At 59.6% G+C, this 26,794-nt stretch overlaps 1 protein-coding gene across 1 annotated transcript; it reads right to left on the bottom strand.

Moving 5' to 3' along the window:
* Window positions 1–678: 678 nt before the first annotated feature.
* ASIC4 (acid sensing ion channel subunit family member 4) lies at window positions 679–26,064 on the bottom strand. The gene is made up of 11 exons (XM_045867910.3): window positions 24,660–26,064; window positions 22,776–23,657; window positions 7,577–7,721; window positions 7,353–7,480; window positions 6,997–7,159; window positions 6,247–6,303; window positions 3,481–3,634; window positions 1,846–1,937; window positions 1,687–1,766; window positions 1,246–1,350; window positions 679–1,068 (listed from the first exon to the last, which is right to left on the bottom strand). The coding sequence occupies exons 2-11, from the start codon at window positions 23,355–23,357 to the stop codon at window positions 955–957; spliced, it is 1,620 nt and encodes a 539-aa protein (XP_045723866.1). The 5' UTR covers window positions 23,358–23,657; window positions 24,660–26,064; the 3' UTR covers window positions 679–954.
* Window positions 26,065–26,794: the final 730 nt, after the last annotated feature.

The following is a 26,794-nucleotide window of genomic DNA, read 5'->3' as shown; positions in this document are numbered from 1 at the left end:
CTCGTGATTCTGAGTTTTCAAAGGTGGCCTGGGGATGGGGAGGACTGGCCGGGAGGATGGAGGTTCCCTTGTCCTGGCTGGCTGGGGCCCGGGTTTCCTTTTCCCTGGGATCAAGCCATGCCTGTGCCCGGCCCTGCCCCAGCTTGGTCATACAGGCACACAGAGAATTCTTTATGCCTCTTTATTCTCAGTTTCGTCAGCGCTTTATAAAACCAGACCGGAGGCAGAGAGGCCCGTGGAGAAGGCTCCCTTCCCACCCCCAAGCTCAGCCAAGGTCTAATGGGTCAGCCTGCTCCCTGTGGAGGGGACTCTGAAGGTCGGGTTGGGGCAGGGGGAATTGGGACCTGGGCCAGGCCTGCTGGGCCACCCAGTCCCCCTGCCAAAAGGGGAGCTGGGCCTGGAGAGGGACAGGAAGTAGGACCAGCCCAGCACTCCTGAGTCCTGGGGGTTCTCCCTCTCCTGCTGACATTCTAGGGCTGGGACCCTTGGCTGTCCCTGAATCACCCACCCCCATAACCCCACCCACCTTCTAATCTGTAGCCCCACCCCCACCCTGTCCTCCCTAAATATATACAAATGTACAGGGGGTCCCACCCCTGCTCGGGTGGGCCCCTCCCTCCACCTCCCTCCACCTCCCTCCACCTCCCTCCACCTCCCTCCACCTCCCTCCACCTCCCTTGCTCCTTTCCTCCCCTCCCCTCCAGCCCTCCCCGGGCACCAGCCTGGGGCTTGGGGGTGGGGGGGGTGGGAGGGTGGACCAGAAGGACCCTTGTGCAAAGCCACTGGCACCAGAGCTGGTGAGAGCCTGAACCGAGTCCCCACCCTCCCAGCGAGCACTGCCCTCTCCCCCTCCCCTTGGGCTGCCCCCAGGCCTTGTGTCCCAGGAGCAGGAGGAGACTTGGGGATCCTGGGAGGGGTCCCAGACTCCTGGGTCTTTTTAGACACAGCACCATCCTAGCAAGCAAAGTCTTCAAAGAGGCCTCCTCGGGGGCCAGGAGGGTGGTGGTGGTTGGGGAGCAGGCCGCTGGCTCCCCCGCCCTCAGCACGGCCCCGGCTGGGGCATGGGCTCTGCGAGATGAAGAGGGAGTGAGACATGAAGAATGTGAGTCAGACCCCCGGGCCCCACACAGCCAGGCTTTCCCTGTGCCCTGGGGCAGGGGCTCCAGGGGAGCTCTGACAGGCTGGGTCAGAAGCTGCTGAGGCCCTCAGTCCTAGCAGACTGCACTCTGCAGAGCTCCTCCTCACCTGCTCCTTCAGCTCCTGCAGCCCCAGGGTGGAGATGCCCCCAGTGGAGGTCCGCAGGGGGGGCTTGGGACGACGCCACGCCCGCTTCAGTCGGTGCCAGGACACCTTGGGGTTCAGGGTGGGGGGACAGCAGTAGGCTCAGGAAACTTGGTAAGGGAGACGGGCTAGGCCTCACTGGGGCCCACCTTGTAGGACTCACTGCCCCAGCAAACCCCCAAGAGGACTCCCTAATCCTCCCCACCCATCCCCTTCTCCTAACTCCTCAGCGCCCTCATGCCTTCCAGCTGGTCAGGAGACCCGGGCCCCAACTGCCAAGCTTGGCTTCGCGGCCACGCCAGCCGCACCGGGAAGCCTGTACTGCCCGCCCGGCTTTTCCCACAGCCCCTCCTCCCGCCCTCCATGCCCCCTCCAGGGGGGCCCCCCCAGGCCCCCATCCCTTGCCTCATAGATGTAGTCCAGGATCTCCAGTAGTGTGAGGATGCTGGCCCCGATGAATAGACCCATCTGTCCCCCGAGGTCTCCTGGGGAGCACGAGAGCAGGTCAGAAGTACAGGCTGGGCTGATCCACCCGCATGGAAACGGGTCAGGACCGTGGCTCACCCAGCAGGGCTGACAGGCCATAGGCTGCTCTCTGCTCCATGGCCTCAGAGGTCAGGGCTTCAAAAAAGACATCGAGGACCAGGAAGTTCTCCCTGCGGAGACAGCAAGCAGAGTGTCCCTGTGGGGCGGTCCTCCTGAGGAGGCGGCTGGCGGGGACATCCCAGGTCCAGCAGGTCCTGATCCGAGGTCCCCTGCCCCAAGAAGCCTCCCAAAGGCTGTGAGCGTGGACAGTCCTAGGTGCATGTCTGTTTTATACTTGAGGGTTACCCACGGGCCTGGGAGAGCAAAATAAAACTCCTGGACCTGGGCGCCTGGGTGGCTCAGTCGGTTGAGCGACTGCCTTCGGCTCAGGTCATGATCCCAGGGTCCTGGGATCGAGTCCCACGTCAGGCTCCCTGCTCTGCGGGGAGCCTGCTTCTCCCTCTCCCACTCCCCCTGTTTGTGTTCCCTCTCTCGCTGTGTCTCTCTCTGTCAAATAAATAAATAAAATCTTTAAAAAAAAAAAAAAAAAAACTCCTGGACCTGAAGGAGTCCCTCCTGCCTTCCGCTGTAAAGCAGCAAATGACATTCACTCCGCATCACCACAATACCTCTCTGGAACTTTCAGTGGCTCCCTATTGCCCAGCAGTCCACCCCCAAATTCTTTTTCCGGGCCTCCAAGACTGCCCATGATCTGCACCTTCTCTCCACACGGCCTCCCCGCCACTCAGTATGATCCCACAGTTCTCTAGTTGGGAGGCCTCCCCCCGTCTCCTCCTCTCACACACCCAGGGGCTTCAGAGGCCCGGCCTCCCCTGCTTCGTCATCCTCCCAGCCCAATAATCTCAGTGGAGGCCTGACAGTCGGTATCACACCATCAAATATGGCCTCACCCACACACTGTGGCGGGAGCTTTGTGGCGTAATCGTCTCTGTCCCCACAGGACCCACACCCTGACACCCTGGCACCCACAGGATGCTCAGCATTTGTAGATTGGCTGCAGGGGACCAGACCCAAGGCTCAGTGAGGTCTCTCCTGCCAGCCAGCCACCTGGTCCCTCTCCATCAGCACAGCATTCCCTCAGTGTGCATTTAATGGCCCCCAGGTTGCTGGGGGAGAAAGACACAGCAGAGGGCGGGAAAGCAACAGGTGGGTGCAATGAGAGAGAGAGAGAGAGGTATAGGCTGCTGTGGGAGCTCAGAGGAAAGACGTTGGGATCATGAAGGGCCTCCCTGGAGGTGCCTGAGTGTCTTCAGTCAGTTAAGCAGCTGCCTTCGGCTCAGGCCATGAGCTCAGGGTCCTGGGATGGAGCCCTGGGTCAGGCTCTGCGCTCAGCGGGGAGTCTGCTTCTCCCTCTCCCTCTGCTCCTCCCCCCACTCATGCGCGCTTGTGTGTGTACGCACACTCTCTCTCTCAAATAAATAAAAATCTTTATTTAAAAAAAGAGGGGCCTCCCTGGAGGTGGGGACACAGGACGGGACGTGGAGGATGGGTAGGGTTTAATTAGAGGAATGGGATTGTGAAAGGCATCCCTGGCAGGAACCTCGTTAGTAAGAAAGATGCAGCCCACCCCCAGTCTGCGCCATGCACCAGGCCTGTTGAGGGTGACCTCCACTACACACACACACACACACACACACACACACACACACGTACCGGATGTAGGTCTCATTGCGGTTGTACTTTCTTGCCAGGTACCGGGCTGAGCCCCTGTTGGGGATCCTGACCATGGAGATTTCTTTCCCGTAGCGAGTCAGGTTGCAGGGAGTAGGGCAGAAACACGGGCCCTCGGAGCCCCCACCCAAGGAGTCTGCAACACAGAGGCACCAGCTGCAAGGGGGGAGGGCGGGTGGCCCAGAGGCCCACTAGCTGCCAGGAGAAGGTGTAGGGGCTGTTCTGAGGAAGGCACATCCCCAGGGCGGGGCGGGGGGGGCCTCTACAGGCACTGCCTAGGGGAGACCCGCTGGGGGATCCTTCCTGGACCAGCTTCAGACTACCTAAGAAAGCAGGTGAAGGTAGAGCCCCCCAGCACCCTCCTATAGGCTTATTCTTCTGTGTCCCAGCCCCCTGGGGCGGAGAAGTCCCCATGGCTCAGACTGAGGACACAACCCATCCATCGGAGCTAATCAATCACATGAGGCCTCACACACACACGGAGCTTGGAGGATGCTGGATGAATGGGATTATATGCTTGTTTTTACACATGCAGATGGATGAGTGGATGAGTGGGTGGGTGGATGGACAGATGGGCAGAAAGACAAATGCTATGTTTAATATGCTGGATTTTCTCAGGGAGCCTGGATGGCTCAGTCAGTTAGGCATCCAACTCTTGGTTTCAGCTCAGGTCATGATCTCACGGGCCTGGGTCCATGCTCAGCGGGGAGTCTGCTTGAAGATTCTTTCCCTCTGCCCCTCCCCCCCACTTGTGTGAATGCACATGTGCGCTCTCTCTCTCTCTCTCTCAAATAAATAAATCTTTTTTTTTTAAGATTTTATTTATTTATTCATGAGAGAGAGAGAGAGAGAGAGGCAGAGGGAGAAGCAGACTTCCCGCAGAGCGGGGAGCCCGATGCGGGACTCGATCCCAGGACTCCGGGACCATGACCTGAGCCGAAGGCAGATGCTTAACCATCTGAGCCACCCAGGCGCCCACAAATAAATAAATCTTTAAAAAAACATGTTGAGGGGCGCCTGGGTGGCTCAGTCGTTAAGCGTCTGCCCTTGGCTCAGGTCATGATCCCAGGGTTCTGGGATCGAGCCCCACATCGGGCTCCCTGCTTGGTGTGGGGCCTGCTTCTCCCTCTCCTTCTGCCCCTGCTTGTGTTCCTTCTCTCGCTGTGTCTCTCCCTGTCAAATAAATAAATAAAATCTTAAAAATATATATATATGTTGAAAAAAAATTTTTTAAGTAAAAAAATATGCTAGATTTTCTCTGTTCCCCTCTTCAGATTCACTCTCCACTCTCCTCCACTTTTCTCTGTGCCCAGGAGACGGGGCTCTCTGCCAGACGCATCAGCTAGACTCCCTCGTCTTCTGGCTTTGGGTTGGGTTGGGCCAATGGAAGAGACCCCAGCAGAGGCAGAGGGTAAGGAGGGGACAGATGCCAGGGGATTTCTTTTCCTGGCTTCCTCTCCACCAGGCTGTGGGTCGGCTGAGGCTGTTCCCCCCTCTTGTGGCCATAGCTCCTGTCCTCTGGGACAGCCACAGGTCTCTGTCTGGGCCCCAGCGGTGTTTCTTCCCTTTACCACCTCAGGCCTGCACAAGTCGATCCTGCCCAGTATTGCTAGTTCTGTGCAGTTTCACCATCCCTGTGGTTCCCGTGTCCCTGCTCTCACATCTACCCCTTCATTAACCATCCTTGCCCCTTTGGCTGATGCGGTTGGGATGCGGGACAGAGAAGGTCTCGGTGTGGTTCCACTGCCGGTCCTGTCTCTCCCTCCCCACGGCCCCACCGTCCAGATGACTGCAGTGCTCTCCTGACCGCTTGCCCTGCTTCTGCTCTTACTCCCGCCATCCATTCTCCGCAGCGGCTCAGAGTCACCTTGTTTAACATCAGAGGGCGTTCTTGCCTTGCCTTGAGCCACCATGGGCTTCCCAGAGCCTCCTCCACTCTTGCTGCCCCCTCCTGTGTTCTCTGCCCTCCAGGCTTGCTGACCTTTCCGTGCCCCACCCCCACACTCTCTCTGGCCACAGATGTCTAGCACAGAACTGTCCCCACCACCTAGATCATGGCCCTGCCTTTCACCAGTCTGGCTCTTCCGTACCCTTCAAGTCTCAGCTAATCAATCACTTCCTCCAAGGATCCTCCCGCCTTCCCAGGTGGAGCTGCACGCCCCTCCCTGGAGCCCTGTAGCACCCCTGAGATTCCCCCTCTGCAAGGACTAGCTCCATGCCATCACAGTGTCCGTCCACAGCCCCGCGGGCCGGGAAACTCCATGAGGATGGCCTCTTGCTCCCACTCTCACCTCCGGCACCAGCCCAGGCTGGCAACGTCTGCAGAAGAAGGAGTGGATGGATGGATGAAAGAATGAGTGAATCGCAGCCCAAGTGAGACCTACGGACAGATGGGGCTTGCCTTACCCACACTGACACTCAGCAGTGCATCTCTCCTCAGCCCGAGAGAAGTCCTTTCACTTTCCCAGAGACAGTGAGCTCATTTGCTGAGCCAGGACAGAAGCCCAGCCCTTCACTCCCAGTCCTGGGTTTTCTACACACCACCACCCTGCTGCCTCCACTTACCCAAGTGTCCGCACCTGCAAAGTCCTCAGAACCCCTGGAAGTATGGGATAAGGCTCAACCCCAGGAAGAACCATCCAGGGAGAGACTAGGAGGAGGGGGACCAAGGCAGTGAGGAGAACGGTGGACAGAGAGATGAAGAGGAGGATGATGGAGAGGCAGGGGAAGGGAGAAGGCAGCACGGACCCAGTGTGTGGTCGGCACACTCGATGTAGATATTTGGCGGGCAGATGGTCTCATTGCCTGAAAGGAGAGAAGATTATTCCTGGAGTCTACGGGTCCACCCCCTCTCCCCCACCACATTCCCAAATGTGGGCACACACGTACGTGCATGCACACGTGCACACACATGTAGGTGTTTGCACATCCCTATACACGCACGAGCTTCTACATGCTTGTGCATGCATGCCGAAATGTCCACAAGCATATATGCTTGCAAGCATGTGCGCACTCGCACGCGCACATATTCACACATCTGTATGCCTGTGTTCCAGCCCGTGCACACAACCCCCTCAAGCATGCAAGCATAAATGTACATAAACACATGTATGCTCAGATACATATTAACATGCCACAAGCATGCACGTGCGCATTCCCAGGTGCACACGTGAAACCACATAAAATCCCAAACAGGTGCGTCTGTGTGGCACAGTCTGTTACGCATCCGACTCTTAGTTTCAGCTCAGGTCATGATCTCAGGTTCATGAGATCAAGCCCCGGGCAGCTCCCTGCTCAGCAGGGAGTCTGCTTCTCTCTCACTCCCTCTGTCCCTCCTCCCCGCTCTCTCTCTCTCAAATAAATCAGTCCTTTTTAAAAACCCCAAGCCCACACGCGTGCCCTCGCAGGAGGCTAGACCCACACAGGGGCAGCCTTCCGCCCTGGAGGACCTGGAGCCCGGCCGGGCGGCGGAGGCCAGCGGGAGGGGAGGGCGCCCACCTGGCATGTGCACCATCCGGCACCGGCAGCGCTGAAGCACGGCCTCCTTCTCACAGCGCAGCCGGCAGGCAGACACGCTGTAGGCTGAGTAGCCCTGAAGCTCAGGCTCCCGGAGCCCGCTCTCCGCCCGGCAGTTGCCCCAGGGCTGGGGCAGATAGGTCAGCTGCGGAGGTGGGGCATATGGGGTCACGCCTCAGAGTCCCCCGGGCCCTCCACTGCCCACAGCTCCAGCAAAGTCCATGGGCGGGGGGCGGGGGGCGGTGAGCTTTTGAGGGCAGGGCTGGTCAGCATCCCCTCTGGGCCCAAAGACCCTGCCCTATGCCCGAAAAACTCAGGACCCAACTGGCGGTGCTCACCCGCTGTTCCTGGCAGGACACGAAGGTTTGGAAGCCTGGGGACACACCGAAGCCCAACTGGTGGATGTAGGGGGGCTCCTCTTGGCTGTGGATCTGCACTCGGATGCCAGCCTCAAACGATGTCTCGTCTGCACAGTGGCCGTGGGGACATTGGGAAACCCATGCCGGGCAGCGGGCCCAGGTTGGAGCCCCCAAATCGGCCCCCCGTCCCTTTCCCTGCATACTTGTCTCTCTCCAGATGGGCAGGTATTCCTCCTGCTGGATGTCCAACATGATCTCCAGGCCACTGCCCATGCCCCCTGCCCGACTGGGCAGCGAACTCTGTGGATCTGCGTTGAAGGTGTAACACTTCCCGTAGCGAGTATAGACCTGCGGGGTGAGAGAGAGGAGGAGAGGAGACGAACGGAGGGGCTAAGACAATTCCTTAAGCTCAAGGTTCCCTGTCCTGTGGGAGGACCATCGCACCTGCCTGGACACCACTGTCCAATAGCGAGCGGTCTGCAGCCCCGCCTCTTCCCCAAGCAGGATCTTTTCTAGTGACACCCTCTCTTAGACGACTCAAAGGCATCCCCAGCATCACATATCAATAGCAGAACTCTTGCTACCTTCCCAAAACCTGTGCTCCCCCTCCTCTAATTAAAGGGCCCCACCATCTATCTATCCAGTTTCTCAAGTCAGAACCCTGACACTTCCCTCTCCCTCACCCCTACGTTAGATCCAGCATGTGCGCCGGCCGATTCGACTTCTGAAATCTATTTAGAATCCAACCACTTTCCTTCCATCTTGTGCCCCCCCGCCCTTTCACCACCATCTCCCACCTGGCTGTGGCGATGGGCTCCTAACTGGTCTGCCTTCATCCATCCTTGCCCCTCGCTCCTGGCCCTTCCCCCACACAGTAGCCCGAGTGCCCGTTGTAGAGTGCATGGATCCGATCGAGTCCCTTGCTGGCTTGAAACCCAACATTTCCCAGACAGTAAAGCTCAACTCCTTCCCTGGCCTGAAAACCTCCATGCAGTGTGACCTCTCCTGCCACTCCAGCCCCGGGATCTCGCAGGTGACAAATTCAAACTTATGGAGCACCTTCCTTCCTCTGGCCCTTGTTTGTTCAGTTCCTCCACCTGGAATGCCTCCTCCCACCCCGCCCTTGGCATGGTTAGCTGCCTTTTAAGTCTCTGCTTAAATGTCCCCTCTTCAGACGCATGCCCATATACCACACACACGTCACCGAGGTGTTCGTTGGTTTGCTGAGTACTTATCAAGACCTGAGATGATCTGGTGTATCTGTTTGTCTCCTTGTCCAGGGCCCATCTCTCCCCCACTGAGGTTTATGCGGCAGAGGAGCAATGAGCTTGTTCGGTGTCCCCAGCCCTGGCCCAGTGCCGAGCACAAGGGATGCTTATAAGCAGTTACTGCCGCGCTCAACGAAGCCCCTTTTTCCCGTACGGAGAGTTCCCCGGCATGGACACCAGATGGCGCTGGCGCCCCGGAGACGGAAGCCGAGGCCCCGCCGGCCCTAGCTGCGACGGGGCTTCGCGGAGCTGCTGGGCCGGGGGTCAAAGGAGAGGCGGAGGCAAGTTCCCCGCTGCCAGGCGCACCCCACAGAGACGAGCCCCCGGGTCAAACCCATCACAGGCAGCACCTTCCCTGGGGGCAAGGGGTCAGTGCCCTCAATCACTCTCGCGCTCCCCCTCCCCTCTCCTTGGGAACATTTCGCACTGGTAAAAGCTGGGAGAAAAGGCACGGGCGGTGTTGGGGAAAAGATATCCTAAATGCCTAGCTTCAGAGAGATGGTGTAGAAGAGAGAGGGGCTGGGTTGGGGGCAGCGGGAGGGAGGCTGTCGAAGAACTGGGGGCCTGGGACACCCTTATTGGGGATCAGGGTTAAGTCTCCCATGCCCTAGTGATGCTCTCCAATCACACCATTCTTCTGTCACCCAAACACCTTGCCTCTCGGTCCTCAAACAAAAATGGGTGCGTAACAAGCACGTGCAATTTACAAAACATGGCTACATCCACCCCTGCCCTATTGCATGCACTCAGCAACTCTGGTATGGACAGGTTTCATTAACCTGGTTTTTATTGACCAGGAAATGACCGCTCAGGGAGGTGATGTGCCTTGCTCAAGGTCACACAACCAGTCAACTAGTTGGTGGGAGAAGTGGAATTCGTCTGGATGCAAGACTTGAGCTGTTCCCACAACCCATTACTGGGAGCTGCCCACCGGCCAAGCCAGACCCCAGCTCCTTCTCAGCCCTGCCCAGCGGAAGTGAGACAGGTGTGTGACTCCACACCCATCTGTCCCCCCTTCCCCTCTTCCTCCTTCCCTTGAGCACCACTCCTGTACACCTTCCTTGCTCTTTGTTCTGCAGATCCCCTCCCTCTCAGTTCCTCTCCTGTCCCTCCCTTCCTGCTCTGCCCCTTCTCCTGCTTCTGGGTTCCGGCCCTTGGCCCTGTCCGGATCACCCTGCCCACTCTGCTGGGGCAGGAGGAAGCACGGCACAGTCCCAGAGCATTTGCCCTGCCCAGGCACTAAAGCTAAATGCCTCACGTGCTCTTTCCAATGGGATCTTCACAACCACCCTAGATCCCACAGATGAAGAAATGGAGGCTCAGAGAGGTGGACTGGTTTACCAAGGTCTCCGAGATCACTGCTTCTCAGACTTTCATGTGTGCACAAAAGCACCTGGGGACCTTGCTAAAATACAGATTCTGATTCAGTGATGTGTGAGATTCTGCATTTCTAACAACCTGCTGGTCCGTGGACCGCACTTCAAGTAGAAAGGCCCTGAATGAACAACAGGTGAGAGTCCAGTAAGACAGCTCCACTTTAGACCTGCGCTCTGACCTGTCACTGGAGGGAGGGGAACCCGGAAAAGGGGTGGGTGCAAGATTCTTGGATTCCCCAGGGGTGTAGGAAAGACAGATGGGGGGAATACATAAGTATTTGCCTCAAATCTCAAAGCACCACCCTCTTCCTACTTAAGGCCAAAAAGATGCTGGAATTGGCTCTTACCAATGCAGCCAGTTGAGCGTATGCTCTAGTTGAGAGGCTAAACAAGGCATGGGCTCCATGGGGGACCCAGTTAGTGAGCTGCCCCCCACCTCCATTCCCGCCCCCACCCCCATGCTGCTCTCCCTGACCACCAGGAACCATCACAGCCTCTCCACAGCTCAACCCAACCCATGGGACTGTGGCCTCCCCGCGGCTGGGAGCCACAGTTTACCATCTTGGCTGGCAAAGAGCCCAGCACAACTTGTAGAAGGAGGCATGAGGTGGACAGAAGGAGTTGCAGGCAAGTCCTTCCAAAGGCCCGGTGCTATGGTGCTTTTGATTTATTTTCTCCTTCGAACTTTCCAGAAAACCACACGAGGAAAGTATTGTTGCCCCCATTGAATGGTGAAGAAGCTCAGAAAGGGAAAGTGACTTGGCTAAGGGCTCACAGCAAGGAAATGACGACAGAGATTCAAACACAACCGAGCCCAACACCAAAGCAGAGTTAGTGCTTATAAAGACCCGGTAGGCAGTCAGTGACTACAAGACTCTGGTAGGCTCCTGCCCTAGATGGGGCTCGGCCAGCCTCCCTTCCTGATACTTCCAACGTGTTCATACAGACACATGCTGCGTGACCTGGAGCCCAGCCCCGGGCAGGGCAGAGGGAACCAGGAAGGTTTTGACTACAGTGACTTGGCCGGGGGGGGGGGGGGGGGGGGCCGCTTCCTGGCCCCCTGACCTTGAGGCGGTGGTGCAGAACAGCAGTGACAGAGGGGGGAGGAGCTCTGGGACTGCTGGCTGTACCCTGCAGGGAACGGGCAGGCCAGATTGGCAGGGCCACCTGCACGGCCCAGGTCAGGCCCGACTGCTGAGCAGAGCAGAGCGTTGCCCCGGAGACAGTCCCCGGGCCAGGCAGTAGCGGCGGGGGGAGCTGCCAGCTCCTAAGTGGCAGAAGTCTGTGGCGGCACAGCCCCCGGCCTCTTCCATGGAGACGGCACGGCAGCTCCGCCTCAAGGTCCCCCAGGCTGGTCACTGCTCCCTTCCCCATGGACAGGCCCCGAAGGAGGGTGTGTCCGGGGCCCAGCAACGGAGAGGGGCAGGTGCAGGGCCACAATGTGCCTTCATGGGCTGAGGATCTGTCTCCAAGTGACCCACCATCAACGCCTTTGGGCCCTGTTCCCATCTCAGACCCCCACCTCTTCCTTTGGTCTGCCCCCCACCCCCTTTGCTCTCTGCCTCAGCTCCCAGGTCCACCTTCCTGATCCGAGGCTAAGCGCATGGCTTCCCAGGCTGAACAGCTTCTAGACGGGAGTCTGTCTGTGCTGTGTGGGGACCCTTGGACCCCCTCCATGACCTTTGTCTGTCTTTCTTTCTTTCTTTCTTTCTTTCTTTTTTAAGCTTTTATTTATTTATTTGTCAGAGAGACAGAGAGCACAAGCAGGGGGAGCAGCAGAGGCAGAGGGAGAAGCAGGCTCCCCACTGAGCAGGGAGCCCGATGCGGGGCTCGATCCCAGGACCCCAGGATCATGACCTGAGCCGAAGGCAGACGCTTAACGACTGAGCCACCCAGGCGCCCCTCCATGACCTTTTTCTGGCCAGCCCCCTACCTGTCCCTCTCAGAGAGCTTTACCCTTTCTTGGCCCAGACCCTGGCCTGGGTTTGCCTCCCTAGTCTCTGTCCCCTGATCTTGGTCTGTGTCTCAAGGCCGTTCTCTCTTCTCCTGGCCTGGTTGTCCTCAGCGTCTGAGAAACTACCCATCCGGCTTCTGTTTCTCTGTCCATCGCCTTCTTTCGGCCTGTCTGTCACCGTAGCCTCCATTTCCTCTCCCACTGGCCTGGCTGCCCCCATTTTCTCCGTTCCTTCGACCTCAGCATCTGCATCCTGTTTATCCTTAGCCTAGGTGTCCAGTCTCTGTCTCTTGTCCTACTAGACTTTTCCCTGGGCCTGAAACTGCCCCTGTCAAGCCAGGAACCCCTCCCTAGGTGTGCTTCCCTCCTTCTCCCTGCCCCCCCCACCGACATCAGAGCTTGGGAGAAATCTGTCCAGAGCTCTCTACTCTGAGCAGTGGCTCCTCTCAGCCCCTTGGGTTCCATCTATCCACAGCTCCGATTTCCCCGCAAAGCTCTCCTTGGCTGGCTGGCTTGCATGCACCCCCCAGCCCTCCCCACCCCTCATCCTCCCTGCAGTCATGGAGCCCACTGGAGCCCACAGGGTTAACAGGCAATTAGCAGGGCCAGGGCTCAGAGCTGTGGGGGAGAGGGCCCTGGGCCGCCAGGAGATAAGAAGCAGCCCAGAGCAGCAGAGGCTGGGCTAATCCCGGAGCTAATCTGCGGCCTGGGCTTTTATCTTCACCACCTTCTGGGCACCCTGCCTCCGCTAAGGCCCTGGCACCTCCACCCCCCCCCCGCTTTTCCACAGTAGCTTCATCCCCCCCATATTCCATTAGCCCTCCCCTGATGTGGTCCAGCCCCAGGCCTTTCACAGGCCCCTGGAATGAACTCCCCTTAACGCTAAAGTGCCCTGGAGTCTACAGGGGGCCGGTGGTGGAAGGGGACGCATCTTCTCTGGTCTTGGACTGTGACTAACACAGCAGGTTGAACAACTCTTGAACAACTTCAAAGCCTCCTGCATCTCTATCCTCACCTGGGTAGGAAGAAAGCACCAACTCAAGACACCTGGGGTGTCTGTGCTGATCCTATAAAGACCAAAGCAGAAGCCTAGAGGAGGCAAGGTACGTATCCAAGGGCACAGAGGAAGACGGGGCAAATTCAGAACTAGAGTCCAGTCCCTCTCCCCCACTGGCCCAACACTCTTCTCTGACCCCCCCCCCCGAGGAGTCAGTAGACCCTGGTGCCAGCCTCAGCATCACCACAGACGGCCTGTGTAACCTTGGCTAATAAAGTGATTTATTGACTTCTCTTGACCTGTTTCCTCATCTGTCAAGTGGGAATAGAAATTCTTGCCTGACTTATTTCACGGGGTGATTGTAAGGAGTGGAGCTAAAAGGCATCTGCAAAGTGAAATCATATACCCGAGGCCTCAACATTAGCAAGAAGAGTGTTGTAGAGACAGCTAAGAACCTGGGGCAGAGATGGACCATTGGAGGTGGTGCTGGAAATGGATACACATAACACAGCTTCTTAACTTGGGGAAAGGGGCACATATTTCGGAGTCCTACAGAACAGGGTTCAAATCCTGGCTCTGCCACCAGCCTCGGACAAACCACCTTGGGTGCATGGGCAAGATTTAATCTCGCTGAGCCTAGGGTTGCTCATCTGTTAAAGGAAAGTGGTAATTTCTCCTCCTAAAGTTAGTCGTGAGGATGAGAGAGAAGTTCAGAGTGATGCGTGGTAGGGTGCTCAAGGAAGGCAGCGGGCGGTGGTGTGGGGTGTGGATTTGTGAATGGAGCTTCTTGCCAAATGGTGCAGCTCTTTTCTCTCTCTCTCTCTCTCTCTCTTTCTCATATTGATGTATACTTGACATGGTGCAGCATTTTGATCTTGGATTCCCACTGGTCCCATTCTCAGGGCAGCATGCACCTTGGTAAAGCGTCTCTCAGCAATCTGTCAGCGTGGAAACCCCCCAGCGCTGAGAAATGGCTCTCCTACTGGCTGGGAAGCAGCACCCAGCCAACAAGCCTGCAGCTCACCCTGGTTCACATCTGGGCCCCGCCTTCACTGTCTGTGGCATTAGGGTTCGGTCATTTAACCTCTCTGATCCTCCATTTTTCACCTGTAAAATGGGAATAATAATAATAGGCGCCCTTCAGAGGTGTCATGAGGAAAGAGATAATCTACATGAGTAATAGCAACATCTAACATTTATTTAGTGCTTACCCTCTGCCAAGCATGGACCTAAGCACTTAACATAAATTAACGCCCTAATCCTCACGGAAACCCTATACAGGGGGTGACTTATCCCCATTTTATAGACAAGATAATAGAGGCCCAAAGAGGGTAGGGGCCTGCCCGGGTGACATCACACAGCACAGCAGGTGCTGGGCAGTCTGGTGCCCGAGTCTGTGCTTGAACCTAGCGTGTGATGATACACACGGGCACAGCGCCGGCCAATAGTAGGTGCTCAAGAGATGGCAGGTGCTCACACAACAGTCATGTCCCAGCACTGTTCTTTGAGCCTGTGCCCTGTGTCGGGCACCGTGGATGGCGCTGGGGATGGTTCAGAGAACCGAACAGACGGTCTCAGCCCTGAGGGCCTTTGCTGTCTGACTGCAGAGAGATTCATTCATTCAAAACGTGTTTATTGAGTCGCCTACACGAAGAGGCAGGTGAACAGCAGTGGGGAACAAAACAGACCCGGCAACCACAGGTATAGGCAGATCGTTACTAGTTGTGATTATTGCTGTGATGGGGAGACCAGCACAAGTCCTCTGACGGTGGGACAAGAGCTGGAGTTGGGTTGGGGAGGAAATCTTCGCAGAGCAAGCCCACTCACCCCCGCCAGAAGGGAGCGATCGGGCCACACGGCGGAGACGGAGGAGGACGCCCACCTGCTGAGCAGGCCTGGCCCCCTCTACCACACCCCCACAGCCACCCAGGGGCTTTGCAGAGCGACTTCCTCCCCAAGGTTGGAGCGCTCCCGCTCCAAATCCGAGCAGTGTTTGTTCAAATGTAAATGTGTGAGCTGTGGTGGAAGGGAAGTAGGCAACGGCCGAGGCCGCGTGACTCCAGGCTGAGCTCGAGCTAGGAGCCCGGAGAGCTTGGGGCCCGTAGCCGAATGCGATTATTCCAGGCGTGCGCCGCGTTTCCACAGGAGAGGTGAGGCGCGGGGCCCCCGGCACGCAGGTAAACAGGCAAACCTGTTCCCGGGTAGCGACCACTTAGGCCTTAAACCCTAGAAAGTCATTTTTCCAGGCGGGAATATTTTTAATTGATAGCGAAGCCCTTCGCTGACATTGCGGCCCCTCGATGCAAAGTTATTCGTTAGAGTTGTGTTGGCACGGCGGAACACACACCCGCGGCCGGGCGGGAGCTCCGGGGCCGAGACCCAGAGGGTGGCGGCGGCGGCGGCGGCGGGTGGGTGGGGGTGCGCCCCCCACCCCCAGCACCGCACCCCGGCGTCCAGGCCCGGCCCACCCGCACGCACCCAGGGGGCCGCACCCACCGCCGCGCGCTCCCCGCCGCCCCCTCCTCCCTCCCGCTGGGCAGGCATCCATCACCGCGCCCGAGCGCCCTCCCTCCCGTCTCCTCCGGGCGCCTCGGCTCTCCTCCCTGGGTTGGCCTCATTTGCATTCCCCCGGCTCCCGGCTCCTCGGCAAAGTGACCTCCGCACTCCCTCCGCGGAGGGAGACACCGCCGCCCGCCGCCCGCCGCGCCCGGGGAGGGCCGAGGGGGCGCGAGCCCGGCCGGCGGGGCGGGGGCCCGAGGAGGCGGCTCTGCGAGGGGCAGCCGGCGGGCTCGCGAGCGGCGGGAAAGGCCTTGGGGCCGAGGGGCGCACACCGACTCCGATGGGATTTGAACCCGCGACCTCAGATCCCCTGCGGGGCGGGAGTGGGGACGGGGAGGCCAGCACCAGGCTCGCGGAGCTGCGCCCCAGAAACGGAACCCCTGTTTGGAACCTGGGGCTCCCCAACACCCCGTCCCCACCCCACCCTCCGCCCCGCCTCGCCCCGCCACTGGAGAGGGGCCAGCCCTAACGGGCAGTCGCCCAGAGGGTCTCCAGTACCGCCTGGGGGCCTGAGCAGCCCCGGTCCCCGCTCCCCAGGCCCGCCGAGCCGCCTCCCCTCCCCCCGTTTGGTATTTACACCTTTCACACATTTGTAAGCTATTATCCTGTCCACGCTTAGTCACCGCTGAGCCAAGCGCCACGGATTTAGCTCCTTTAATCTTTCCTCCTAAATCAATCCTCCATTTCCCCTTAATCATCCCGTGGCTCCTCTCTGAACTCTCTCGCTGCTGCCTCGCCTGCTGCAGCCCATGCCTGTCTCTGGAACTGCTCCCCCTCCAATCCCAAACGGCTGTCCCAAGGGCATGGGGAACATGGGTGGGGGGGTAGGTTGGATTTCCAGCGCTGCCGGCCCCGGCTCGGGAGCCAGGACAAGTAGCGCAAACCTTCCCCCCCCCCCCCCCCCCCGCACCCCCACTCTCTTTCTGGAAACACACAGCACTCTGAACCTTTTTGTCTCCACCCTGCGGGTCCCTGTCCTCCCGCCTTCCCACCCCCCTTCCTCTGGATAACTCCAAGACCCTAACCATCAGGTCTCCGTCCTCGGTGCCGGCTGTCCCCACCCCCTCTGTCCCAGGGTGCCTGCCCATCTCTCCCGGCCACTCTGTCCCCACCCAGCATTTACTCCCGCCCAGTGGGACCCACTGACTCAGGGGCCTCAGCCTGAGCAGCCCTGAAGCTCAGCACTCCGAGTGCTCCCCGGGATGCTCCTGCCTCCCTGCAGCCCATCCCTGATCCTTTCTGCCTCCACGAGTCGGCCTGGCAGAGGCCCCGCTGCCAGCCACAAGAGGGAGCAGATTCCTCCTGGGAAGCAGAAGGGTAGGGGTGGAGATCCCGGAGGGAGCACGGGTAGGGGAGAAAGAGGGAGGACAAGAGGGTGTTACTGGGGCCATTTCTTCAAATGCTAATCAGCATCTTCCGGCAGTGCCACAAGAAGCTGAGCTGATAATGAGCCCAGCTCGGGGCTGATTCCTGATTAATGAAGAGGCCACAGGGCTGCTGAGTGGGGCCGGGTGGGGCACGTCCCTCCTGTCCCTCCCCGCTGCCCTTGCAGACCGGTCCTCTGTAACAATAACAGCCCCTGCCCTTGGATGCTTGGCCATACTACTCAGATCCACCCCCCCCCACCAACTCCACTGGCCAACGGGAAGCAGCCAGACTGAGAGCACCCCCTCCAGGAGGGCCTGAGGGACAGCAGCCAGCACTGGGCAGGAGCGGGGGAGAGCAAACACCGGGTTCTGCAATCCCGGAGTCGTAGGTAGCCCTTGGAGTATTTTTTTAAATCAGGAACATTTTTATTAAAATGATCAAGACTTGGGCTTCCCTGGACAACACCCCCAACACACGCACGCGCACACACACACACACACACCACTGGGCATCCCTGACCATAGGGCCCTAGTTAGCTGGGGCTGAGGAGCAAGCTGCTCCCCTCAGGGATAAGTGAGCTTCAGTTTTGCTCAGACCCCACCCTTCCCTGCTGTGTGCCCTCCCCGACCTGACCTGACCTGCCTGGCTCCTAAAGACAGGATCAACCCTGAACTAGATGGTGAACTAAATGTTCTCAAGATTCATGCCTCAGGAGAGGACAGGAGCAGATGGGGACAGAGGGCTGGACAGAGGGTGAGGATAAGAGGTAAGCTTGTCTGCCTGGACCAACCTCAATGGGAAGCCCGTCCCTTCTTGAGTCAAGGGGATAAGGGGCAGCCCTCAGCCCCTCTGGAGCCAGCAGCAAAGGTATGGAGTTGGCATGTTCTCGGGGTAGCCCCCCCACAACCAAGGAGGCGGGGCAGAGATGATCAGTACTGGCCTGACCACACCAGGGAGGGGGACAGGCTCAGGAGGCAGCTGGGATGGAAGGCAGGGGACTGCCGAGGATCTGGCATGGGGGAGCCAGGGAGTGCTAGAGGGCCTCCCCGCTTGCTGCTCCCCCTGCCTCAGAGTTGTCCTGGCTGGCAGCTGGGGTGGGGCTGGGAGAGGAGGGAGGAGGGCAGGGAGGGGGACTGCCCAGCTGGAAGAGGCCTTGTCTAATTGTGCCTGATTAGTAGAGAGGAAGAGAACAGGGCGAGTGATTAATAGTCACGGCAGTCACCAGCGAGTGGGGAAGGAAGGCTGGGAGGGGTAGGGAAGTCTGAGAGCCAAGAGGGGATGGGGCCATGAAGTGCCCACGGGTCCCTGGTCCCCTGCCCGCCCAGGGACTGCCTGGACCCCTGACAACCCCACAGAGAGGGGCCAGGTCCTACCCCTGCCTCCTCAAGGACTCTCCACCTTCCCCATCCCTCAATTTTCCAGACAATAGAATGGAAGAGAAAAGACCGAGGTCATGTCCTGCACCTGGGGAAAAAGGTCTATTTGCTCATGTGGTGTTTCCAGACACAGACCCTAACCTCAGCCCAGATTGGAGATGGCGGCACTTCCAACCAGAGCCCACAGCCACCACCTCACATCCTTGGACCCCAGTTGGAATTCCTAGCCCTGCCCATTCTGGCAGTCTGACCCTCGTTCCTTGGACCACCAAGAACTACACTGTCCAATATGGTTGCCACTAGCCACATGTGACTGTTTGAACTGGCCATTCATTTTCCCTGTCACACCAATCCCCCATCAGATGCTCGATAGCCAGTGTGGCCGGTGACTACCCTACTGGACTGCGCAGATCCAGAACCTTCCCCCCATCCCAGAGATGTCTGGTGGGAGAGCGCTGATCTGGAGAGTGTGTGTGCACACATGCATGCGGGCATGGATATTTGGGAGGGGCGGGTCGCAGGGCAATGCTGTAGTAGTGTAGGGGAGGGTCTGGGCCTGAGGGTCGAGACAGGGGAAAGGCCGGGTGATGGCCGGCAGCAAAGCTGCCGACACAGGGGTCAGAAACAGCAGCAGTCAGGTGAGAGAGCAGACGCTTCCAGAGACACACGCAAGCGGGGAGGCCCTCTAGCACTCCCTGGCTCCCCCATGCCAGATCCTCGGCAGTCCCCTGCCTTCCATCCCACCAGGCAGCGCGCTGAGTTCTTTGCAGCCATCTTTTGCATCCTTACAACTGCCCGAATTTTTTAGGTTCTACTACTGTATTTACTGAGTATAGAAACCGCGGCTCGTGGAAGCTTTTTGACTTCTCCAAGGCCACACAGCTTGAAGGGGAGAACTGAGGTTCAAATCCAGCTGGTCTGGCTCCGGAAACCACACACTTGACCACCCCACCATACACTCCCGGGCTGAGAGGAGATGCTGAATTTTAGAGCCACCCTTGCATTTTACAGCTAAAGAAATGAAGCCTAGGGAGAAAGAGTGATTTCTGCCTTCTAGTAAGTGGGCAAGCTGAGAGCGAGCCGCAATGGGGAAAGTATGGATGGGGCTTGGAGCGCCAGGGTGGGGGGGAGCAGATGGTGGTGGCAATTGGGAGGAAGGGAGAGAACGGATAGGTGGTGAGAGCAGGTGAGGTGGGAGTGGGGGGTTGGGGATGAGACTGAGTAAGGAGGGGGAGGGGAGGAGGAGAGGAGAGGAGGAGGAGAAGGGCCCCAGGGGAGCTGGGTGGAGGGGAGCATGGGTGCGGCCAAGAGCATCTCCCCCATCTCTCCCTTTCTCTCCAGACTCCCCAGACCTGCCTCATGCCTTGAACCTTTCCAGCCCTCTTCAGCCCAGAGTGGCCTCTCTCTCTCTCTCTCTCTCTGAACTCAGGCTCTTACTCTTCATGTACCTCTTTTGGCAATTAATCCTGGCACCTCATGACACCGCTTGCATGGCTGGTTAACTCTTGCATGGTTGGTTAAGCTTCTGAGCGTCCCTGTCTCTGCTCCACCGCGAGAGTGTAGGCTGCTTGAGGACAGGGACTGGGGACTGGGGCTTCCCTCCTTTGTTCTCCCCCACGCCACCTAGCAGGCACAGAGCCAGCACGCCGAGCTCCATGTTGACTGGGTGAGTGACTGGGAGTCAGTGAGGGGGTATCAGGGAGCGTGGGGGGGAAGCAACTGCAGTGGTAAAAGAAGCAGGAGAAGCAGCTTAGGGGACTGGGGGAGGGCGCATTACCCGGAGTAAAAATAGGCTGGAAAATGTGACATTTATTAACTTGGATTCTGGAGGAAAGGTCACAGCAGAGTGGGGAGTGGGAAGGAGGAAACAGGGAAAGCAACAGAAAACACATCGCAGCCCCTTACCCAAAGCCTGTCACTGTTACTGACCATCTTACCACCCGTGCCTGGGCAGGTTCCTCGCCACCTGGTGTCTGTACCCGTCTCCCTACCACTGATCCTCAGCATGAGCTCCATGTTCTTACCAGAGGGCCGTTGTGGACCTCCTGTGCTCAGTAGAGACCTCATGTCTTCATCTCCTACCTCTTCAATCTTGCCCCACAAGACACCCCCATCTTGTCCACTGCCACAGTTCATGGATTGCCATCCCAGCCAATAATCCCAGACCCCATTGTATTTGCAGCAGACCCAACCCTAGAAGGCCAGGTCCAAGGGAGAGTTACACTCAGCAAATGGGGGATGGGGTGTGGGCAGAAGGGTATGGCGTCTAGACTGGGTGGGGGACACAGAAAGCAGGATCCAAAGGGGAATTCCTGTCCCTCAGTGCTTGCTTTGCCCCTCCGCTCTTCTCGGGCATGCAGCAACCCCAAAGCTGAAACCCACAAACTTCACCTACCCTCCTCAGCCTCCTCTCTGCAGCCCCAGAGTATGAAAAGGCCTGCGGGATGTCCATCCTCCTCTTTAGCCATCCTCAGGATTCTGAGAGACTCCCTGTTCCCATAACCTCCAAGCACCTCTTCCTTTCCTAGAGCCAGGCAGGAAACCCCTGCTTCCCTCACCTTACCCATCTCTCCCTCCTCCCTCCTCCCCTCCTTCCCACTGAGGTTTCAACACACTTCCCCTTTCCTTTTTACCCCCAACTGGGGCCTGAGATGCAAACTCCCGCTCAGGGACACAAAGCTCCCATTGATTTCTGCCCCCACAGCACCTGCTGAGAATGGGCTCTGTCTGCCCCCCCAACTTTGAGGGGTGAGGATGTCAGACAGAGGGGCCCCAGGGACCCCAAAGGCCACATGCACACTCTCAACACCTCACCTCCTCCTTGGGGACTCCTGCAGTCCTGGGTTTGGGAGCAATGATTTTTTCCTAGAAGAGGGTGTGTAAGCCACACAAAAGCCCAGCGCCCCCCAAACCAGCACTATCCCTCCTTCCTGTCCCTTCCTCCATTCCTACCCAACTGCGCCCGCATCCCGTGGGAGGAGGACCCAGCGGCTGCAGGCATGGGTGGTGGTGAGAGGAGCCATAGTAGGCCTACTAGGGGCATGTTTCCTGCCGATGCTGAGGCAGTGAGTGAATGGGAACCTGCGCCGGGGGCAGCTGGGCTGGAGGAAGGCAAGCCCCCCACTCCTGCTCCCATCTCTGGGGCAGGCCACTGGAGGCTGGCTGGAGTGGGCACCATGTTGATGCCACGTATTTGCACACGCACTGGGCAGTGGTGACAAGGCTGCAAACACACACATGTACACAACGCTGGGAGTCAACTGTGGGCTGGGGACAGGCATCCCAAGCACCGGGGGTAATAGATACCCCGTGACTGTGGGTGAATGGAGCACCAACAGACAGACAGCCCGCACACGAGACACGCCCCCCATGCTCACACCTGACTATGGGAGGGCAGCCCGAGCCGACACGCTGATCCCAATGAGAGTGTGTGTGTCTGTGCTCACACACGTGTGAGACATGGCACCAGCAGGCCCCACGTGGGGAGCAGGGATTGAGGTAGACGGGGCGGGGGGAGCATCAGGAGAGGGGATGGCGTCCACAGTGTGGCCCTGTCCTCAGCAGCTAAGTGAGATCTGGGATGTGGGCATGGGGATGAGGCGCTCTGGGTGTGTGGGTGTGCAGGTATGCTCGTGAGTGTAGTGACAGGCACACTGAGTATGCGAGAGGCAGTGCAGGAAACTGTCCCCAGCAGCAGGGGTGTGTGTGTGTGTGTGTGTGTGTGTGTGTGTGTGCGTGCGTGTGCTGGGTCGCAGCGAGGGTGAGCCGTGCACACAAGAGTGAATGAGTGATTCTCAGTGTAAGAGCCAGAGCCGGGCAAGGGAACAGCAAGACCCAGGAAACGGAGGGAGGGCGAGCGGGAGAAGCTGGAGGGGCCGCATGAAAGAGGGATGTGTGAGAGAGTCTGTGAAAGGGGGTGTGTATGAGAGACACGGAGACAGAGAAGAGACACTGGCACCCAGTGTACCCGAAGATCAAGACCGTTTCTTCCAGCCTGCCGGTCGGGCCAGCTCCCCAGGAGGCAGCCCTGAGTCCCTCTCTTTGCTGGAGCCCCCCAGACACCCTCTTCCCTTCACCCTCATCCAGTGGGGAGAAGAATCCAGTAGCCACAAAAGGAAAAGGGAACAACAGATAAGTGGGGGTCAGTTGCTCCTGCCCTGGCCCCGTGCATCCCTTCCCCGCAGGCTGCCCGGCTTCCGGGACACCCCGGGCCCACTCCAGGCCCCCTGGCCCCAGACCTGGGCACTGCACCAGCAGCAGAGCCAAGAAGAGGAGCAGCCACAGCAGCAGGGTAAGCCCCGAGGAGCATCCTCTGCTCCGTGGCCAGGAAGCCCGAAGGCAACACCCAGGCTCGGGGGAGACACGAGGCCAGCCTCTGCTGGCGGAAGGAAGGGAAGCCCTACGGAGGATGCCCCTATGCAGCCCCCCTCCTCGCCGCCCCCCCCGCCCCCCGCCGCCAGCCTCTGGCCACCCCAGGCCGGGCACGCCAGCTGGCAGGACTCACCACGGAGAAGTTGCTGGCGGAACAGTGATGCCCACTGAAGTTGCAGCTCTTGAGCATGTCGGCAAGCTGGTGGCCAGTGCGGTTGAGGATGTCTACCATGTCAGGCTCCGGGTAGCGCAGGCCAGCGGCGCGGTGCCCGTCCCGGTCTTTGGGGGGCAGCCCTGTCAGGTTGGCCAGGTGGAAGATGTCGGCGTCGCTGAGGGCCGAGTGCCGGAAGCGGTTGATGTTGCAGAGGGTGACCGCCGGGAAGCCCGCCACTGGGGCTGGGGCGGCAGGGTCCATTGCCACCAGGTGAGGCCGGGTCAGGTAGCCCCGGGCCAGGCCGGCAGCCTGGTACAGAAAGGCGGCCAGCGAGGTGAGTAGGGCCAGTGCCCACAGGGTTCTGCGCAGTCCGTGGGGGCCCGGGCCACAGGCCCGGCCCAGGCCGTGCAGAGTGCTGGTGCTGGCAAAGGTGGCCAGGTCCCGGGGGGCTGCTGTCCCCTGTGCAGGCCCCAGGAGGCTTTGCTCATCCCCTGCCTCCTTCTCCTTGGGTTTCGCATCCTCCTCTGCAAATTTGATTTTGCACACAATCTCGATCGGCATCTGTCCCCGGCTGCTGGGACTGTGGCCGGAGCCTCCCTGCCCCTGTCCCTCCCTGGCCAGTGGCCCCCCCCCAGTGCCCTCCGGAGTGGCGGCGGTGGCAGTGGCCGCTCTTCGAAACTCAGGGCAAGCAGGAGGAGGACAGGGACGGGGTGGGGGCCCGAGGTGGGGGAGTCACTCCCACTCCCAGCAGCTCCTCAGCCCTGCCGCCGCTGCCTCAGCTGCTGCTTGTCTCTCTCCTCGATCGGCTCCTTGTGGCTTCCTTATCAGCACCAGCACAGCTGTCAGCCCCTGCGTGTGTCCCTGCGAGCGAGCAAGCGAGGGAGTGAGCGCCGCTCCGCCACGCCGCGCAGCCCCAGCCGCGCCGCTCAGCATGTGCTCCGGAGCCCACCCCGTGCTTAATAATTCAGGACATGTCAACAGCGCTTCACCGGCGCCTCTGGCAGCAGGAGCCAGGCCAGGGGCGGGGGGCAGCCCCCCACACCCCCACCCCACCCCCCGGGGCCCAGGACAGGGATTCCCGGGCCCCTGCCCCAGACCTCGTCGGGCTGCCCCCCCAAACTCTTGCTACAGCCTAGGCACTCGTGGGGTCCCCAGAGGGCCACACTCCCAGGCCACTCAGAGAAGACATCTGCACCCAGAGGCCTCGGCTCGTTCCGCCACTTTTCGGGACCACGCCCGGGAAGGGTCAGCCAACTCCACCCCCCACCTCCCTGACTCCTGACTCCAGCACCCAGCCACCACCTGCCCCCACTACCTCACTCACAGCGGCTTCCAGAAACTCCTTGGGAGAGCCACTTGTTTGAATGAGGGAGGGGAGGGCAGAGGAGGGCAGGCAAGACAGACAAGGGGACAACGGTGACTCCACCAAGATGCTTGGCTTCCCTGGAGCTTTGCTCCCAACTTCAACACCCACCATTACCCCCGCCTGCCCTGGGATGCTGGCCGCCCCCTCCCGTCCCCCCAAACTCAGTCACTCGTGGGTCTGAGACAGGACGCCCTGGCTGGCTTGCACATCTATGGCCACTTGGCTAATCCAAACGTTTCTCAAATCCCTTGCCAAGCCAGGCTGGGGGTGGGGGGAGTGTGTGGGGTGAACAAGCCAGGGAGCAGAGACCAGGTAGGATGGGTGGGGGAGAGGGTATGGAATGGAGGGAGAGGAAGAGCCCAAATGGGGATTTGGGAGGGAGGAGAAATGTGCGGCTTGAATGGGAGGGAGTACTATCCCAGAAGCAGAAGCAGAAGCAGAAGAAGAGAGTGGCCAGACTGTAGGGCAGGGGAGCCCTGGCCTGGCTGCTGGCTTACGGAGGGGAAGCAGGCACGTGGGTTGTTCTCACAGGCAGGGTGGGTCCCCAGTTGGCAGCCCAGGAGGAAATGCCTTGGTGCTCCCAGGGTGGAGTGGTCACAGTGAGCAGCTTGTGTTCTGGGCCGGGGAGGGGGAGGGGAGGGGGGGGCGGGGTAGGGGGGGGCCCGTGTGAGAACGTGAGCCCTCCCGGGGGAGGAAGCACTTGTCCCCCAGATGAAAGGGGGGGCTGCTTAATCGGGGCGCTAATGAGCAGCAGGGAGAGGAAGCTCAGAGGGGCGGGGGAGGCGGCTCCATCGATCCGAGCCGCGGAACCAGCAGCTGAAAAAAAAGTGAGAAGGGAATCGATCTGAGGGAAACGGCAGCTGCTGGGGATTAGAGCCCCAGGTCCACCCGCTGCCCAGAGGCCACCCCTCCCCTGCATCAGGACTGCCCCGCCAGTCACAGCCCCCGCCTGGACCGAGAGGAGGGGCCTAGGGACGGCTACCCTGGGGAGCAGGGAATATGTCACTGCCCACCTTGGCTGCGAGGCCAGGTCAGGCCTCATCAGTCACCGGTCACCCCAGCATGGAGCCCAGCAGCCCCGAGCCCCGGCCACGTGTGGCACCCTGCTGGGGTGGTCCCCAGCCTCTCCTCAAAGTAGCTTCTGGGGGGGTGCCCCTACGGCTGGGCTTCCCCCACAAGCAGTCTCCCCCCAGCTGGGAAGAGGAGGCCCCTGGGGTCAGGGCTAGGGCCGGCAGCGTCCCAGAGGGAAAAAGCGGGGAAGGCACGGGAAGCAGCCGCTGAGTTAGCCCTCAGAGCCTCCAAGTGACCACAGACAGTGCCCCCTACCCGGGCAGCCCCCTGCCATGCTCTGCCCTCCCTGCTAGACTCCCAGACCCTTTAGTGCTTCCGCCCCACCTCCTCCTCACCCAGCCTACCCCCCTTTCTCCTAGTATTGATTTTTCTTTACTGGGTATTTTTTAAAAGGTGATTTAATTGCTTTTTTAAGGTTACTTCAGTCTGGGGCTCTGCCAAGAAAGCGGGGAGCTGCCCCCCGAGCTCTCCCCAGCACTCGGTGCTACCCTGGACTCAACGCATGTCCCTAAATTGCCCTGAGATCCACTGGGATCACGGGGTCCTACTCCTCTAATATACTGGCCTCCATCATCAGCCCAAATCACACCTTCTTTCCTCCAGAGGGCATGGTACGAAGCCTCTGAAGGAATGAAGTTGGGGGGTGGGTGGAGAGGGGAGTTCCAGGCCACTCGGAACTGGAACAGGAGTTCACTGCACTCACCCCACCCCCCACTGCCCCACAGCCAGCTGTCTCCAATTGTCCCCAGGTCCCCATCACCCAGTCTCCCAGACCCCTAGGAATCCAGTTATGCTTGGTGGGAGCCCCCTCTCACATCCCCTCCGCCCATCCTGCACCTCACCCTCCAGTCTCTTCTGTCTCCTCTGCACCCCCTACACCCCCTTCCCCTCTGGCCCCCTGTCCTTTTCCCCCCTCCCTCTCCCCGCTTCCCTGCTTGCCTCCCTCTCTGCCCGGCTGCAGTTGGGTGATAATCTCCCTCATTTAGCCTCCCGGCTGCTTCCCCGGCTCATTGCCCAGCTGGTCCCTGGGGCTCGGCCCAGCTTCTTCCCCACCCCCACCCCCAGCCCTGCGCCCAAACTCCCCCCATCCCCTCCTGGCTTCCCCCACCTACTCCCCTGGGACCAGCTGCCCCCCTGCAGTGAGCATCAGGGCCAAGCGTGGTTGGCCGGGACCTGAGCTGGGTGTGAGCAGAGGGGGGAGGGTATGTCAGGGATTCGGGCTGGGAGTGGGTGTGGGGCACAGGAGAGGCACAGGGGTGAGGGACCTGCAGGGCCAGGCTTCCGTGGCTCTCCAGTTGTCCCCATTCCCCGGGTTTGTTCCTGGTCCAATTCTCGACCCAGCCCCATGCCCCAGAGGTGAACGAGTCTTCCTGATGGTGGTGGATGGACCGGCAGGAAGAGAGATGAGTGGCATCTGTACAGCCAGACAAGGCAGAGAGCATAGGAATGGGGGACAGAAGGGTGAGGGAGGAGACAGGGAGGGCAGGAGGGTTCTGCCAGAGCACCTGAGGAAGTGCAGGTTTTACTTGGGCAAAATGCCTCAAAGGCAGACCCAGAGACC

Source organism: Mirounga angustirostris, unplaced genomic scaffold (genome assembly GCF_029215605.1).
Source record: "Mirounga angustirostris isolate CCGP_5_RB_7025 unplaced genomic scaffold, mMirAng1.0.hap1 SCAF_3, whole genome shotgun sequence".
NCBI classification, from domain to species: domain Eukaryota; kingdom Metazoa; phylum Chordata; class Mammalia; order Carnivora; family Phocidae; genus Mirounga; species Mirounga angustirostris.
This window is presented reverse-complemented; position numbering and strand designations above follow the sequence as displayed.